This window comes from Ornithodoros turicata, chromosome 4 (genome assembly GCF_037126465.1).
Source record: "Ornithodoros turicata isolate Travis chromosome 4, ASM3712646v1, whole genome shotgun sequence".
NCBI lineage: Eukaryota > Metazoa > Arthropoda > Arachnida > Ixodida > Argasidae > Ornithodoros > Ornithodoros turicata.
This window is the reverse complement of record NC_088204.1, coordinates 78,502,819-78,517,621: the sequence shown is the minus strand read 5'-3', so window position 1 is coordinate 78,517,621 and position 14,803 is coordinate 78,502,819. Positions and strand designations below refer to the sequence as shown.

Here is a 14,803-nt window from a genome sequence, read left to right as displayed (position 1 = left end):
ACGATTTACTTGGGAAGCTAAACTCTTGGACACACTCTGCTACCTCCTACATCACTGTCTGCACTATGACTAGTGAAGGAGCTGTTTTTTTTTTTTTCTGTATTTCATCATAATTTTCGGTGACTTTGTTTCTTCATCTTCCTTTTTGTTTGTTTGTCTTTGCTTTTGGGCATGCCAAGCCTCCATCATGGCTAACTTTTCCCTTCTCTCTTTTTATCAGCATTAAAAATATCTCCCCCCCCCCCCGACCATCTCAGCACCAGCGCATTTTGGCGCTGAGCAACAACGTTCATCGTTACTCGTGTGATTCATTAGAGGCAGTGCCATATCGCAGTGAGCCGCCGATATTTCGAACAGAGTCTGTTCTGGCCCTGAAGAAGTACAGTCTCTGTCTGTGTGTCTGCAGTGGTAGCATATCACTCTAGAGAAATAAACACAGATCCCAAGCGCAGTGCCGTCATTGTTTTAGAGGCGCAACCATTTCGTTTCCTTTTTACGAATCGCTAGAACGTTCGCATGACAATGAAGCTGAAGCTCACCTCTGCCGCTCTGATAGGTGTGATCCGTCGGAGGTCTTGGTAGTCCGCTTTTGCTGTGGCGTCCACCTAACATCCAGCGTCTCATTTTTTCATCACTTTTGAAGGTACACATATCCCGCTCGAAGTCGCAGTCGTAGCTCCCGCTTGCTTCCTCTGTTTTTTGCAAGAAACACACCGTTAGAGTTGTGCCGAGACTTATGGCCGTACTCTTAAACCCTGCCATGACTCCAGTGAACAGAGGAAAGAGGCACTTCTCCACTTGTGGGAGTTGTGGGTGTTGTTGGGCTTCAATAAGACACCATTGAAGAAAGTGCGAAAGGTTTCCTCCGCTCAATTAAAGTTTGGTGTCGAGGTCGATATTTGGAGCACGAAACCACTCTAGAGTGGGAGGTTGAGCCAGTGGCCATTTGAGAATGCGGCCCTTATGACTGAACTCTTAAACAATCCTCGACTCGAAACTCAGCCTGATGGACTCCGGTGGTTCACAACTACTACTGGTACATAATGAAGTGAAGCGACCACACGGAGTTCTGTCCAGTTTTTCCTTGTGGTCCGCTCCAGTGATTGGAGGAAAGAAGAGCACCTTCACTCATCGTGTCACACATAACCACACTGAACTGAAAACCGAGATTTCAAAACAAAAAACAAAGAGAAACGAGGACACTATTTTGGGCAAACCGCAACTGAACGAAAACCTTCAATTTATTTTTCATTGCAAAACAATTTAAGCTTTATGTAGACTTATTTTTTATTGCAGAGCAGTTTAAGTGCGAAGTTGGTGCATCTAGAACTCAAAGGTACATACCGAAAAGCAGCGCGACGTATCCTCTCAAATACGGGCGTACACTGACGCCGTGTGCGGCTAAGTTTTGTCTTCCCGATCACAAGTATGGACTACGACTAACAGGTCACACAGCCACCTTCTATATCATATCATCCCTTCCATTCTCAAGTTTGCAGGTGGCGCTCCTGCAGGACATTTCTTGAGTCTGTCTTTAAAATCTTGAATCAAATGTACTTATGCACCTTACTTTTTTAGGAGTTTCGTGCCTCTCCACATCTCTCGGTACACTGATACCCGGTAGTTGATAACATGATACACCAGCGATACACGGGTCGGGTGTAGTGCGCACCTGACATGTCACGTGATCAACTAATCGTTTTCACTAGATGTGGTGCCATTTCGTTGATAGTTTTGGATACGTCGTCAAGAAAAATACTAACGAAAGAATGAATCACGAAGTCTGAGTCACTAGTTAGTGCGTGAGCCTTCGGGCAGAGCCTGCCCTTCTTCACCCTTACCCCATTACCCTCCTGATACACTCTAAGGAAAAAAGGAGTAAAATAGGGAGTAATTGCAGCTTCTAGTCCCCTAGGCTGCCAATTACTCCCCATTTTAGTCCCCTAACCCCGAAATTTACGCCCCAGGACCGCAAATCTTCACTGAACTTCGCAAATGATCTTCCTAATGCAACAGTCCACGTATGTATGTGTTCTTGGTCAATTTGGATGGCATAAGGTTGTATAACTCAGCCAATGTAACAATTTTCCACCCACACAGAGTAAGAAACAGTTATCGCTCCTTTCTTCGCAAATTGTGCCCTATGTATGCCGCAAGACTTTATATCACTCGATATATCACGGTTGACGGTTTGACTCAACGTAATTTCATGCATGCACACGAATTATGTACCTGGGACTCCTAGAACAGCGCATGAAATGTAGTCTCCACTCTGTGGCATTCATTTGTTCCCGTGCATTTGCTCCCGAAAGGGACTATTTTTTGTGGCAAGGCATTTAGTCCCCCAAAGAAGCAAGATTACTTCTTGATTTCTTAGAGTGTACTTTTGTATAATCAATAGATATCATATGAACGTATATGGGCATACACTTGACCTGAAGGTGCAAGCGCATAAAGCGACGAGCCACAGCTCTTTCAAAGCGTTCAGGTGTTCTCCAAGCGTGTGTACGCTAAGCTTACCTTTAGAGTCGCATCCTCCCATTGTTACTGCAAGATTGTCGAGGTAAGTTGATGGAAAACCTGTAATGTTCACCACGATCTGGCGCTGTAAATGTACATAAGAAACACCTCAATGTACAAAGCAACATGACAAAGTGTAAACGCGAAGATACGCTCCTGCAAATACTACTACAAATTTACGGTACTCATCGGCAGTTGTGTAGATGGTTTCAGATCATCAAATTGTGAATTTGTATGCTTCAAACGTTTTGCATTAAAGGGACTATGAAACGATTTTTTTCTTCGTTTCGTTCGAAAGAAGACATTTTTCTGAGTCTAGAACCGAAATTTTACTTTCGTCGCGCGAGCGGATTTCTCGGGAGCGAATTTAAACGGAGCTGCGAAGGGAGGACAGCTGGCGCCGCGCCGTGACGAGCTGCCGAGCGGAGACACAACGGGTAACTTGACGCGACCACGGCCGGCTCAGCAACACGTCATCGTGACGTGTTGCCGAGCCGAGGAATCCCGCCAGGAGCATGCGCCGTAGGATCCCGCGTATGCGTTCATCGGGAGTGGAAATCTCCATGACAGCAGCTTTCGCGCGATCGGCAGATTTCGGCAGTGGCGGCAGCCACAGCGCGAGCTCGCGGCATTACTTGCCATTGTGCAACACCGGTGACGTAACGGGGAACCGAAGAGCGGTCCGTACAGTTACACCATCGGCAGGGAAATATGCGCGGGAGAGGAGGAACGCGGAAGAGACATTTCCAGCGCGCGCTCCTCGCAGAGTGGAGCGATTTCGTCCGGAAAAATTTGTGGCATATTAGTTTCTCTGCGGGAAGAACAGTTTCCATCGAAAAAAACTATGGGGGTTCGGGAAATTTCATAGTCCCTTTAAAGCCTACATGTGTCATCTATTATGCCACCTTTTTTGTTGACTTTTGTTGACTTTCTAGCTAGACACAAACTTATCGGGTTCTACTTCTTCTTAGGTACCTGATTTTATACCTGCTTGGCTCGTGTACCTGCGTTGTCATAGACCTGGTACATGCTCTACACTCTTAAAAACGAACTTCACCGCATAGCACGCTCCCAGCCAACCATCATCTCGAATGATATCGTTATGTTCCCTGATTTGTTGGAAATGGGGGTGTACGCCTATTTTGTGACAATTATGAACAGTTTATGCCATGAACAATTATGTGCCATGCGGTGAAGTTCTGTGTTTAGTTCTGTTTTGTTCTGGTGCCGGCTGTGCTGTCTGGGGTTTTTCCTGGGTTTTCCTCAGACGCTTTCAGACATATGTCGGCACAGTTCCCTTAGAAGTCGGCCCAGGACGCACATTCCCACAGGGCGTCAGTCGTGACGTTGCCCACATACGTGAGGCCGACAACGGCAAGCCCTATCACCACCCACCACCACCACCACCATCTGTTTTTAGAGTGTGCTGACATCCTCTGGAAGAGAGTATGTCACTACCCCCCAAGATGACGAATTACCTCAAATCCATTAATTAACTCTTCAATTAGGGAATTCCGGGCAAAAGTGAGACAGCAGGACGAGAGACGGTCCTGATTGAGAGCCATTCTATCTTTTAAAGATCTAGAAAAGAGCGCGTGCCGTGAAATATCCGTCTCTTAATTTCGCTATGCAAATGAGCAGAAACCCAAAAAGCGCGCCTCAAGAGCGCGGCATCTACGCCGACGGACGCTTATCTGGGCCGGAAAGCGGTTTATCTGGCCAGCAGATCGGCATCGACTCCAATCATTTCCATCGCTCCAAAACACGTGGCCCTCTGACGTGAAATGAGCGCTGTATTCCCTGCGTTCCCGGTCGCCATGGTTTCGGTTTCCGCTCGTTTGCGTATGAAAATTTGGGGATGGATATATCAACGCACGTGTGTGTTAATAGGCCTCTCCCTGTTTGTAAACAAGCGACGTCATTGTGTTCGATAGCGCCACCAATTTGGTAGACTTGAACTACGCTCGAAGCTAGGTGCGAATAAGGTCGCGCCCGAAAGCCACCGTCTTGACGGGATTGGGATGGTTCCTGAAAGGGACGCGACCTTCGGTCCTACTTTTATTTCAATAGGAGACAGCGAACATAGTGCCCATTCTTGGAACCCAGCCCTACGCTTCCGATTTGTTTCGGTTTCAGTCTGTCTACCAACGTCAATATGACGTTCCTCGGGTAGCGGTCTATTTATTAGATGTGGAATGACTTTCAACAAGGATAGTCTTCCATTCTGCTATCTCGCTTTTGCCCGAAATTACCTAATTAAAGAGTTAATTAATGCATTTTAGATATTTTGTTATTTTGTAATCACATACTATAGAGGGGATGTTCGCCTGACCGTATAACTCAACTGCAAAAGCGACGATAAGTAGATAAATTGATAAGTAAACTTAAACGACATATGCGCTGCTCTCATACCTTTTTATAAGAATTCCGTAAGGGATAAAAATAAACACCCTATATGGTCACCCTGAAGCAGGAAGTGACTAGGTTCTAAAATGTCAGGAAATACCCTTTTTATATGGATTTGTCTTTAATTGGATTTTTATACGCTATCTAATAATTCCGTGTTCTATATACTGCTAGGGCAGGCGCTCATATAGAAGCCACTCACAAGAATAGATCTCTAAACCGAGAAACGTCATCATGACGTTGGTAGACAGACTGAAACCGAAACAAATCGGAAGGGGAGGGCTGGGTTCCACGAATGGGCACTTGTTCGCTGCCTCGAAATTGAAAGAAAAGTAAAACCGTAGGCCGCGTCCCTTTCAAGGGCCATCGTAATACCATCAAGACCGTGGCTTTCGGGCGCGACATTGTTCACCCCTATCTTCGAGCGTAGTTCAACTCTACCAAATTGGTGGTGCTGTCTAACACTATGACGTCATTTGTTTAAAACAGGGAAAGGTCTATACTACCTCTATTTGAAGACGGGCCTCTTGAAATAAAACGTGCAAGTAACCGTCAAGGGACTTACCTCCGGTCCCAAACTGGATAATTTGAACTCTGCCTTTTCTGTATGCCAGTAGTTTTTAGAAACTTGAGAGGTCCAGAAGGGCATTCCACCGACGGGGCCGACATCCATTTTGCTTCTGTAATTACAAGATGAAGCAAGGCGTAGGTCACGAAAAGACAGTCGGCTGCTTATCTGAGCTCCAAATTTCTATCATTTCTACCCAATAGAATAATCATTTTTCAAAATCACCATTATTGCTTCACGCATGATCAAAACGTCTCCTTCATATGTCCCATAATGTGCCATAAATGTCCTATAAAATGGAATGGTAATACTACTGGAATACTAACTGGTATTGGTAACAATATACTAATATATATATAAATACATACATATAAATACATATATATATATAGGGAAAAGGACACCAGAGACTGAAGTAGGGAGTGGGGGAAAGTTATTTATTTAACTGGCATTAAAACTAAGGGTCTGGGGAAGTCTACGTTTCGGCGGAGGCTCCGCCTTCCTCGGGAGTAAGGTATATATATATAATGAGGGGGAAAAGCCATTAAAGAAACAAGCAAATTTCAAACACGTCTAGTATAATTTACTTGTTTCTTTAATGGCGTTTTTCACTCATTATATTTCACTGGTTTGCATTGAGCAGTGCTCAGTCACCCTCCCAGGTGTATATCGCACGCTGAGCGACCCCTGGCTTGCCAATTCCGAACGATGCGCAGCTACCCAGAGCTGACGAGCCGCAAACACGGCGAAACACGTGTCGTCTGGTGCTGTCGCATCGTTCCATGAGTATCTGTTTCTCTGCGTGCAGCCATAGAAGCCATCTTAATCTGTAATTTTTAATTTCAAACACATCTAGTGTCATTTACTTGTTTCTTTAATGGCTTTTTCCCCTCATTACAATTCGCTGGCTTGCACTGTGGCATTGAGGAGTGCTCAGTCACCCTCCCAGGTGTATATCGCCCGCTGAGTGACCACTGGTTTGCCAATCCCGAACGATGCGCAGCTACCCAGAGCTGACGCTAGCAAACACGGCGAAATATGTGTCCTCTGGTGCTGTCGCATCGTTCCATGAGTATCTGTTTCTCTGCGTGCAGCCATAGAAGCCATCTTAATCTGTAATTTTGAATTAAAAACACGTCTAGCGTCATTTGCTTGGTTCTTTAATGGCTTTTTCTCCTGATTATAATTCACTTGCTTGCACCGTGGCATTGAGGAGTGCTCAGTCACCCTCCAAGGTGTATATCGCTCGCTGAGTGACCACTGGTTTGCCAATCCCGAACGATGCGCAGCTACCCAGAGCTGACGCTAGCAAACACGGCGAAACACGTGTCCTCTGGTGCTGTCGCATCGTTCCATGAGTATCTGTTTCTCTGCGTGCAGCCATAGAAGCCATCTTAATCTGTAATTTTGAATTAAAAACACGTCTAGCGTCATTTGCTTGTTTCTTTAATGGCTTTTTTTCTCCTCATTATAATTCACTGGCTTGCACTGTGGCATTGAGGAGTGCTCAGTCACCCTCCCAGGTGTGTATCGCTCGCTGAGTGACCCCTGGTTTGCCAATCCCGAACGATGCGCAGCTACCCAGAGCTGACGAGCCGCAAGCACGGCGAAACACGTGTCCTCTGGTGCTGTCGCATCGTTCCATGAGTATCTGTTTCTCTGCGTGCAGCCATAGAAGCCATCTTAATCTGTAATTTTGAATTAAAAACACGTCTAGCGTCATTTGCTTGTTTCTTTAATGGCTTTTTTCTCCTCAATATAATTCACTGGCTTGCACTGTGGCATTGAGGAGTGCTCAGTCACCCTCCCAGGTGTGTATCGCTCGCTGAGTGACCCCTGGTTTGCCAATCCCGAACGATGCGCAGCTACCCAGAGCTGACGAGCCGCAAGCACGGAGAAACACGCGTCCTCTGGTGCTTTCGCATCGTTCCATGAGTATCTGTTTCTCTGCGTGCAGCCATAGAAGCCATCTTAATCTGTAATTTTGAATTAAAAACACGTCTAGCGTCATTTGCTTGTTTCTTTAATGGCTTTTTTTCTCCTCATTATGATTCACTGGCTTGCACTGTGGCATTGAGGAGTGCTCAGTCACCCTCCCAGGTGTGTATCGCTCGCTGAGTGACCCCTGGTTTGCCAATCCCGAACGATGCGCAGCTACCCAGGACTGACGAGCCGCAAGCACGGCGAAACACGTGTCCTCTGGTGCTTTCACATCGTTCCATGAGTATCTGTTTCTCTGCGTGCAGCCATAGAAGCCATCTTAATCTGTAATTTTGAATTAAAAACACGTCTAGCGTCATTTGCTTGGTTCTTTAATGGCTTTTTCTCCTCATTATAATTCACTGGCTTGCACTGTGGCATTGAGGAGTGCTCAGTCACCCTCCCAGGTGTGTATCGCTCGCTGAGTGACCCCTGGTTTGCCAATCACGAACGATGCGCAGCTACCCAGAGCTGACGCTAGCAAACACGGCGAAACACGTGTCCTCTGGTGCTGTCGCATCGTTCCATGAGTATCTGTTTCTCTGCGTGCAGCCATAGAAGCCATCTTAATCTGTAATTTTGAATTAAAAACACGTCTAGCGTCATTTGCTTGTTTCTTTAATGGCTTTTTTCTCCTCATTCTAATTCACTGGCTTGCACTGTGGCATTGAGGAGTGCTCAGTCACCCTCCCAGGTGTGTATCGCTCGCTGAGTGACCCCTGGTTTGCCAATCCCGAACGATGCGCAACAACCCAGAGCTGACGAGCCGCAATCACGGCGAAACACGTGTCCTCTGGTGCTGTCGCATCGTTCCATGAGTATCTGTTTCTCTGCGTGCAGCCATAGAAGCCATCTTAATCTGTAATTTTGAATTAAAAACACGTCTAGCGTCATTTGCTTGTTTCTTTAATGGCTTTTTTCCTCCTCATTATGTATATACATATATAGTAATTGGTAATAATAACTGGTGAAAATACCATTTTACTAAGGCATGCGTTTGGGATATGTCACTGTGACGCCATGTCCGGTTGAGCAATTGTGCGGATGTACCTAAGGGTATTGCTAAAACAAAATGACATACTCAAACTTTTTGTCGCATATTCTTTTGACCACAACTGTCTTGAACATGTCCTATATATTAAAAAAAAACATCTGCAGCAATGTGTGGAACAATTTAAGCACGTAATAGAGAGTACTCACAGTGCTCCGCCCTGCATAGCAATTAAGTAGTCGAAAGAGAAACAGGCAACACCTGCACGATGTTCGGGGATCGACGGACTCGCAAGAGCAGCCCATGGTTTCATCGATCCCTGATCGGTAAGATCTGCTTCGATGTAGTAGCCGTCGTCTAGAAAAGAGAGACAAGTCACTGCTCACTACTAATCAACAGCACATGCACATCCCTATTCTGCTCGGCTGGAGAAAATCAAGCCGTCCGTGTGTATCTGAGGAATAAAGTGAAGACACACATTCACGACGTGTACACTCTTAGAAATGAACTTCACCACATAGCACGCTCCTAGCCAACCATCGTCCCGAATGACAACGTTCTCGCCCCTGATTTGTTGAAAACGGGAGGAGGAGCCTATTTTGTGTGCATTATGCACGGCACAAAATAGGCTCCTCCTCCCGTTTTCAACAAATCAGGGGCGAGAACGTTGTCATTCGGGATGATGGTTGGCTAGGAGCGTGCTATGTGGTGAAGTTCATTTTTAAGAGTGTACCCGATGACTTCCTCTCTTTGCCACCATACTGACTTCAGACGCAAAAAAAAAAATCGAAGCGAAAGAAGTGAAGGTCAACACACTTGTTCTCGTATAAGTAACTTATTCATTGCCACTGCATATTGCAACGCTAATACACAGCCGGAAAGGTATTGAATTGCATTCCTTTTGACTCTACAAGCTGTTGCGATGAGACTAAAAGAACGCTAGCAAGTTGAGAATAGATATATCACGCCTTTTTAATTGCTATGGGCACAGAATCAGACTTAACGAGACGAGAGGTGCAAAATTCATCTCTATTTCTCTCTCATCTCGACGTAGAAACCGCCATTACTGTATGAGAGAGAGGGGGAGAGAGAGAGAGAAACAAAGCTCACCTTTACCGGTAACTGCATCCTTCCGGCCTGCCCAACGTATCGACCAAGCGGTTGAGTCCCCCAGCTCAGTCCAGAAACAAGTTGTGTTATCATTAAAATCGCAGCCCAGGTCTACCTCTGTAACGGGAAAATGTAGAGGAGCCCACGCTAATTATTATCAACTGAAATTCCAACGAAGATTACGATAATGATAATGATGGCAGTATTAGAAAAATATGGCGACACTAAAGCGTTATCCAGAGCCAGTATACTGGCAGTCATCTCAAAGGGAGAGATCTCTCTGCGCGTGGGTCCTGTTCGGGGCAGCTAGTCGAAGCAGTTCACTGATGGATATTTTGCACACTGAGAAAAGGTCATGTTGCAGAAAAGAAGTACTAGCAGATAATGAGAGGACAAGAACTCCTTTGACAGTCGAACTGTGGACAGGAAGTTTTTGCAAAAAAAATGATTCTATAAGCAATCGTCCAGATGCGCAACTATACGAGTCTTGCAAAAATTATTCGTGATTTACGTCTAGTATTACGCAGTGTGTCAATTGTCGTACCTATTTCAGAAGTGCAGTCCGTCAGCTTAACGTCATCCAGAGCACACGAGAAGTTGCCTGTAACGTCCTCAGCAGCGAGGCAACCGAAATCAATCTGTGGAAAATAACGCAGCGTTTCACTCGTGGCAAGATAAGAACAATACACGACTTCAGCAAGTCCTAGCGCTCCTTGCGCGCGCATTGCATACTGTGCGCTTACTGCGTGGAACGAACGCAACAACGTTGCAACAACGTTGCAACAACGTTGAGGCTTACATGTTTGTGTCGTCCCTAAGTGTGGTCTGCCTCGGCCAAATCTCGTTGTTTACTGAGTGGAGGAACGCAGAATAATCCTTCACACGTTTAATTAAGAATCAGAAACAGAATAGACCTCTACCTGTTTGTAAACAAATGACGTCATAGTGTTCGACAACGCCACGAATTTGGTAGAGTAGAACTACGTTTAAATCTAGAGGGTCGCGACCGAAAGCCACGGTCGTGAGGGAATTACGATGGAGACCATCGTGAAAGGGACGCGACCTTCGGTCCTGCTTTTCCTTCAATAGGAGGCAGCGAACAAATGCCCATTCGTGGAACCCAGCTCTCCCCTTCCGATCTGTTTCGGTTTCAGTTTGTCTGCCAACGTCATGATGACGTTTCTCGGGTAGAGGTTTATTAGGCGTTCCGCTTTCGCTGACCCTGCCATGTCATGGACAACGGACCAGTAGGGGTGAAATCGAAACAGTTTGGAGGCCACCCGTTTCTTTCATATTAGTAAGCTCCCACAGTTCAAAGCGGCACTAAGCACTCTGGGAGTTTCTGAAGTCGTCTGTTGCGTCCCTGGAGATGGGCAGCACATTTATATAGGCAAGTGTGATAGACGGCAGATGGCAGATAGACAGCGGTCGCATTCGTCCGTCCATCGGCTAAAGCGAAGGACACCGGGACTCTACACGTCTATAGGTACCGAGAGAATAGGGCAAACACGCATCGAGCAGGTCTGTCCCACAGCAATCTACTATATGTTCCTTACCGTGTACTCACACGAGCGACATTCCCCCAGAAGCGGAAGATGCGAAGAGCGTCGTGGCTTTCTGCTGTCGCGTGAGCACGAGCGCTCGAAGCCGTGTCTTCACGTACACTGCTGGCCGCGGGGAATATCCTGCTACACAGCCACAAGGCATTCCGTAGCAGACGACAGGAAAACACGCTGACGGTGTCGTCTGCTAAGTGTCGTCTGCTGAATGCGCAGTACGCCAATCCCCATATTCCGCACCGTATCAATGCTTAACATAACACGGGACGGAACTTGGACTCTGTCAGCAGTGCTTTCGCTTTTTCTTCCACTAGAATATTCCGTGAGGATGTCGCTCGTGCGAATACACGGTTACAGTCACATCTGCAAAACCAAGACGATCGTCTTTTCTTTCTCTCTCTCTCTCTCTCTCTCTCTCTTAGATTAAGGCAGGTGCTGCCAGCATTCACTCTCACTCTCTTCGTATTGGCTCAGGCCGTGTGACATACAGTAATATCAGCGAACCTGAAACTTTTCCTTCACTGTGAACTGAATCTGCGCAGGTGCCCAAGATCCAGTGGAGAGTGTGGATCTTCTTCTTTCCCAGATGGTCGCCGGCGGTGCGAAGTAGTTCGCGATATCTGTAGATTTAAAAGAGTCATTAGTCTCCTCACGGGAACGACGACATCACACCGGTACCACCGTGAAGTTCCTCTCTCGTTTTAAAGACGACGTCATCGGATCGACTTTTCGGTTTATTAAATACGCGCATTTAAATTCGAAAAATCGTATAAAGCAACGAGCGAAAGGTTCTCCGTGTCACGAATAGGAGGTCCTGCTGCCTCGACATGACATATCAACTGATGTCCTGGGATATTATGCGCTCTTGCACTACTCCCTGCAATTTTCCCTTATTGCACTATTTCTGCACTACTTATTGCACTATTCCCCCTTAGCTTCGGATGTTAGGAAGCTCAAACTTCGCTCCTTGCTAGAAGGCACCGGTTCCAGAAAACATTGCACGGTCCTCGTCTGTAACCATATTTCCATATCTTAAAACTCAAGAGCGCAGGCGGGCAGTGGCGTGAAGACTGCGGTGGCTGTGACTCGCAGAAAACGAATGTCGTGGCACGCCCTCTAGAGACCCCTCGACTCCTTCAAAGAGCCCGTAAGCAGAGGCGGGTGCAGGGAAGCTTCTCAGAGGGGGCCCCACTTCAATCAAGAAGGAGGACAGGGAGGGGGGGGATATACAACCACGGCGGTCTGCCGCATCTTCATTTCACTTGAGCCTCCGCGGCACTTCCAGACGCCCCGTACTCTCTGAGGCGCCCGAGACATTCCTTTTTCTCAATGTCGCGCCCTCATTGGTTCTTAGGGAGTGACGTTTTCTCGTTCTTTCCAGAGAGGGGATTCCGGCGCACTCCCAACATCCGTCGTCCGCTCTTGTCATGTATATTCCGCCGCATAACAGTCAAACTGCGGCACTATTTTCGCGTAGGCTTTTCGATACCGTGGTCAGTGGTCCATGAGGAATAAATGGACACTATTCCTTCGAAATCGATTGGAATAGATCCCTTTAAATGTCTGGAATCAGCAGATACTCTATCTCTGTTACGCGCTAAAACTATATCGTGCGTAGAGGCAGAGGGTTCAATGCGCGAGGAAAAAGAAAGTGGCGACATCTGCGCGCGCATGTTGAAGGTGCGCTAATTATGCGCGAATACAAATACGGGACATACAGGGGCGTTTATATATTTATCTCCTACAGATTTTGTTTAAATGAAATTTTGTTTGTTGAAAAATAATGAGAGCAGCATAGATCCCGTTTTTCCAGGTGGCTGATACGACTAGGAGTACGTAATTTCCAGACCAATGATTACTCGAAAACTCATTAACTTTGTAATTAGTGCTTTTCGCGGAATTATGAGACAGCAGAATTGGAGCCAGTCATTATTTAAGTCCAGTTTATTTCTTATATATATTTTTTTAAATCCTGACAAGGATCGTCAACATGTGGTATGCAAACATATGCAGAAGCCGAGACAAGCGCGCGTCTCCCATACCCATTCCCCCCCCCCTATACCAATAATACCCATTACCCATCGTATTGCCGCGTGCTTTGGAGCGATGGAACTGATTATGATGGAGTAGGCTACTATCTGATGAGCAGATAAGCTACCGGAGCCGAAAGTCTTGTCTTTTTGTGTTATCCTACGTTCATGATGAGCCTGGTTTCGGTTTCAGCCCACGTAGTTGCTCCCTTCAGGATTATCAAAAAAAAAAAAAAAAAGAAGAAGAAGGTGACTTTGAACAACGACTCGCTCCAATTATATCCCACATTCCCCGAAAAACTTTCCACTGAAAATTGATGAATTTTAGGTGCTTAGTGATCTAGCAGTTACATACTCTCTTCCGCAGAATGTCCTCCTGACCGCGTGCAAAAGTAGATCGATCGATTAATTGATTGATTGAGTCAAAGAAAAATAGATGTTAGTCTGAAACCAAATTGGGAAAATGGCATCTCTGCTACTCTCGTAGCTTTTGTACAAAGACCCGTAACGGATAAAAATGAACATCCTGTACATGCATGTATGTAGGTATTGCGGCTTATCCTAACCAACGAAGAGGATGAGATGAGGGCACGACATCAACGTTCTGTGGTTCAGAGGCAGAAGAAGCTCAAATTCCCGGTACTTACTTTGCCACCAGGACACGTCTTCCCTATCTTCCGTAACAGTGACGTCCAAGCTGCTCGTCGTCGTCGGGTGGGAAATGTAGTAGAAGAAGGACAGGCACTGGCGACGTGCGGTTATCGCTAGAACTGGCGTGCTTATTTTACCGTACGACTTACTCAGCGTCATAAATTCTGCTCGTCCACCTGAGGGAAGCAAGTGACACGAGTCAGTATACAGTCTGCAAGAAAATAAGGTGCACTAAATCTATGCTGAGGAGGAATCCAGGTTCGCGTCGATGCGAGGAAACGAAAATTAATGTACGCGCTGGCTTAACTCAGCGGGACAACAAACCGAACGTGACGTTTCGATGACCATGCAGGCATCATCATCATCATTATCATCATGCTGGTCTGTAACCTTTATTTGGACTAACGTTGAGCGAAGCGTCACGACCCCCTCTAGGACCTGACGGAAAGTAACTGTTGTGAGGCTGGAGCACACGAACAGACGAACACAACGCAAACCTCAGCGTGCATCAGAATGTGAAAAACTCTTGAACCACGCTCGAGTGCCGTAGCCACTAGGTTACGCTAGAGTCACTAAATAGAGAGCAGAGTAGCAACACTGAGCCACGGCGGCGAGCGAGCGAGAACGCCATCTTGGGTCCGGCGCGGCTGCGTCGCCTAGCAACGGGACGCCAATCTCCCTTTTCTCCGCCAGGAGAACAGCACGCAGTCGCAGCGCAAAGCTCGCAACGCAGGAAACCGGTTTCCGATGGTGCGGACTCAACATGGATGGCGCGTTCTTGGAACGAGAAACCACGTGACACGATCGGGGGGCCAATCGCGGACACCGAACGGCGGCTCATGCGAGGAAAACGAATGCGATATACTCTGTACCCGTATTTAGTGACTCTAGGCTTACGCTGGCGACGGCTTTCCAGTTCTTTGAATGAGGCCTTTGGTAAGTAGTTAGAAAACTGTTACCAGAGCAGCGTAGCGGTCAACGCAGTCGA

General features: G+C 46.7%; 1 protein-coding gene across 2 annotated transcripts in view; it reads right to left on the bottom strand.

Moving 5' to 3' along the window:
- Positions 1-14,803, bottom strand: part of LOC135392014 (MAM and LDL-receptor class A domain-containing protein 1-like) — a 118,538-nt gene that overhangs the window by 90,567 nt on the left and 13,168 nt on the right. For both annotated transcript variants that reach the window (XM_064622626.1, XM_064622627.1), the window contains exons 6-13: positions 13,812-13,991; positions 11,639-11,754; positions 10,120-10,213; positions 9,576-9,692; positions 8,675-8,822; positions 5,492-5,606; positions 2,521-2,605; positions 540-692 (exon numbers count right to left, since the gene is read on the bottom strand). In XM_064622626.1, coding sequence (XP_064478696.1) covers positions 540-692; positions 2,521-2,605; positions 5,492-5,606; positions 8,675-8,822; positions 9,576-9,692; positions 10,120-10,213; positions 11,639-11,754; positions 13,812-13,991 — 1,008 coding nt within the window. The remainder of the gene's footprint in view (positions 1-539; positions 693-2,520; positions 2,606-5,491; positions 5,607-8,674; positions 8,823-9,575; positions 9,693-10,119; positions 10,214-11,638; positions 11,755-13,811; positions 13,992-14,803) is intronic.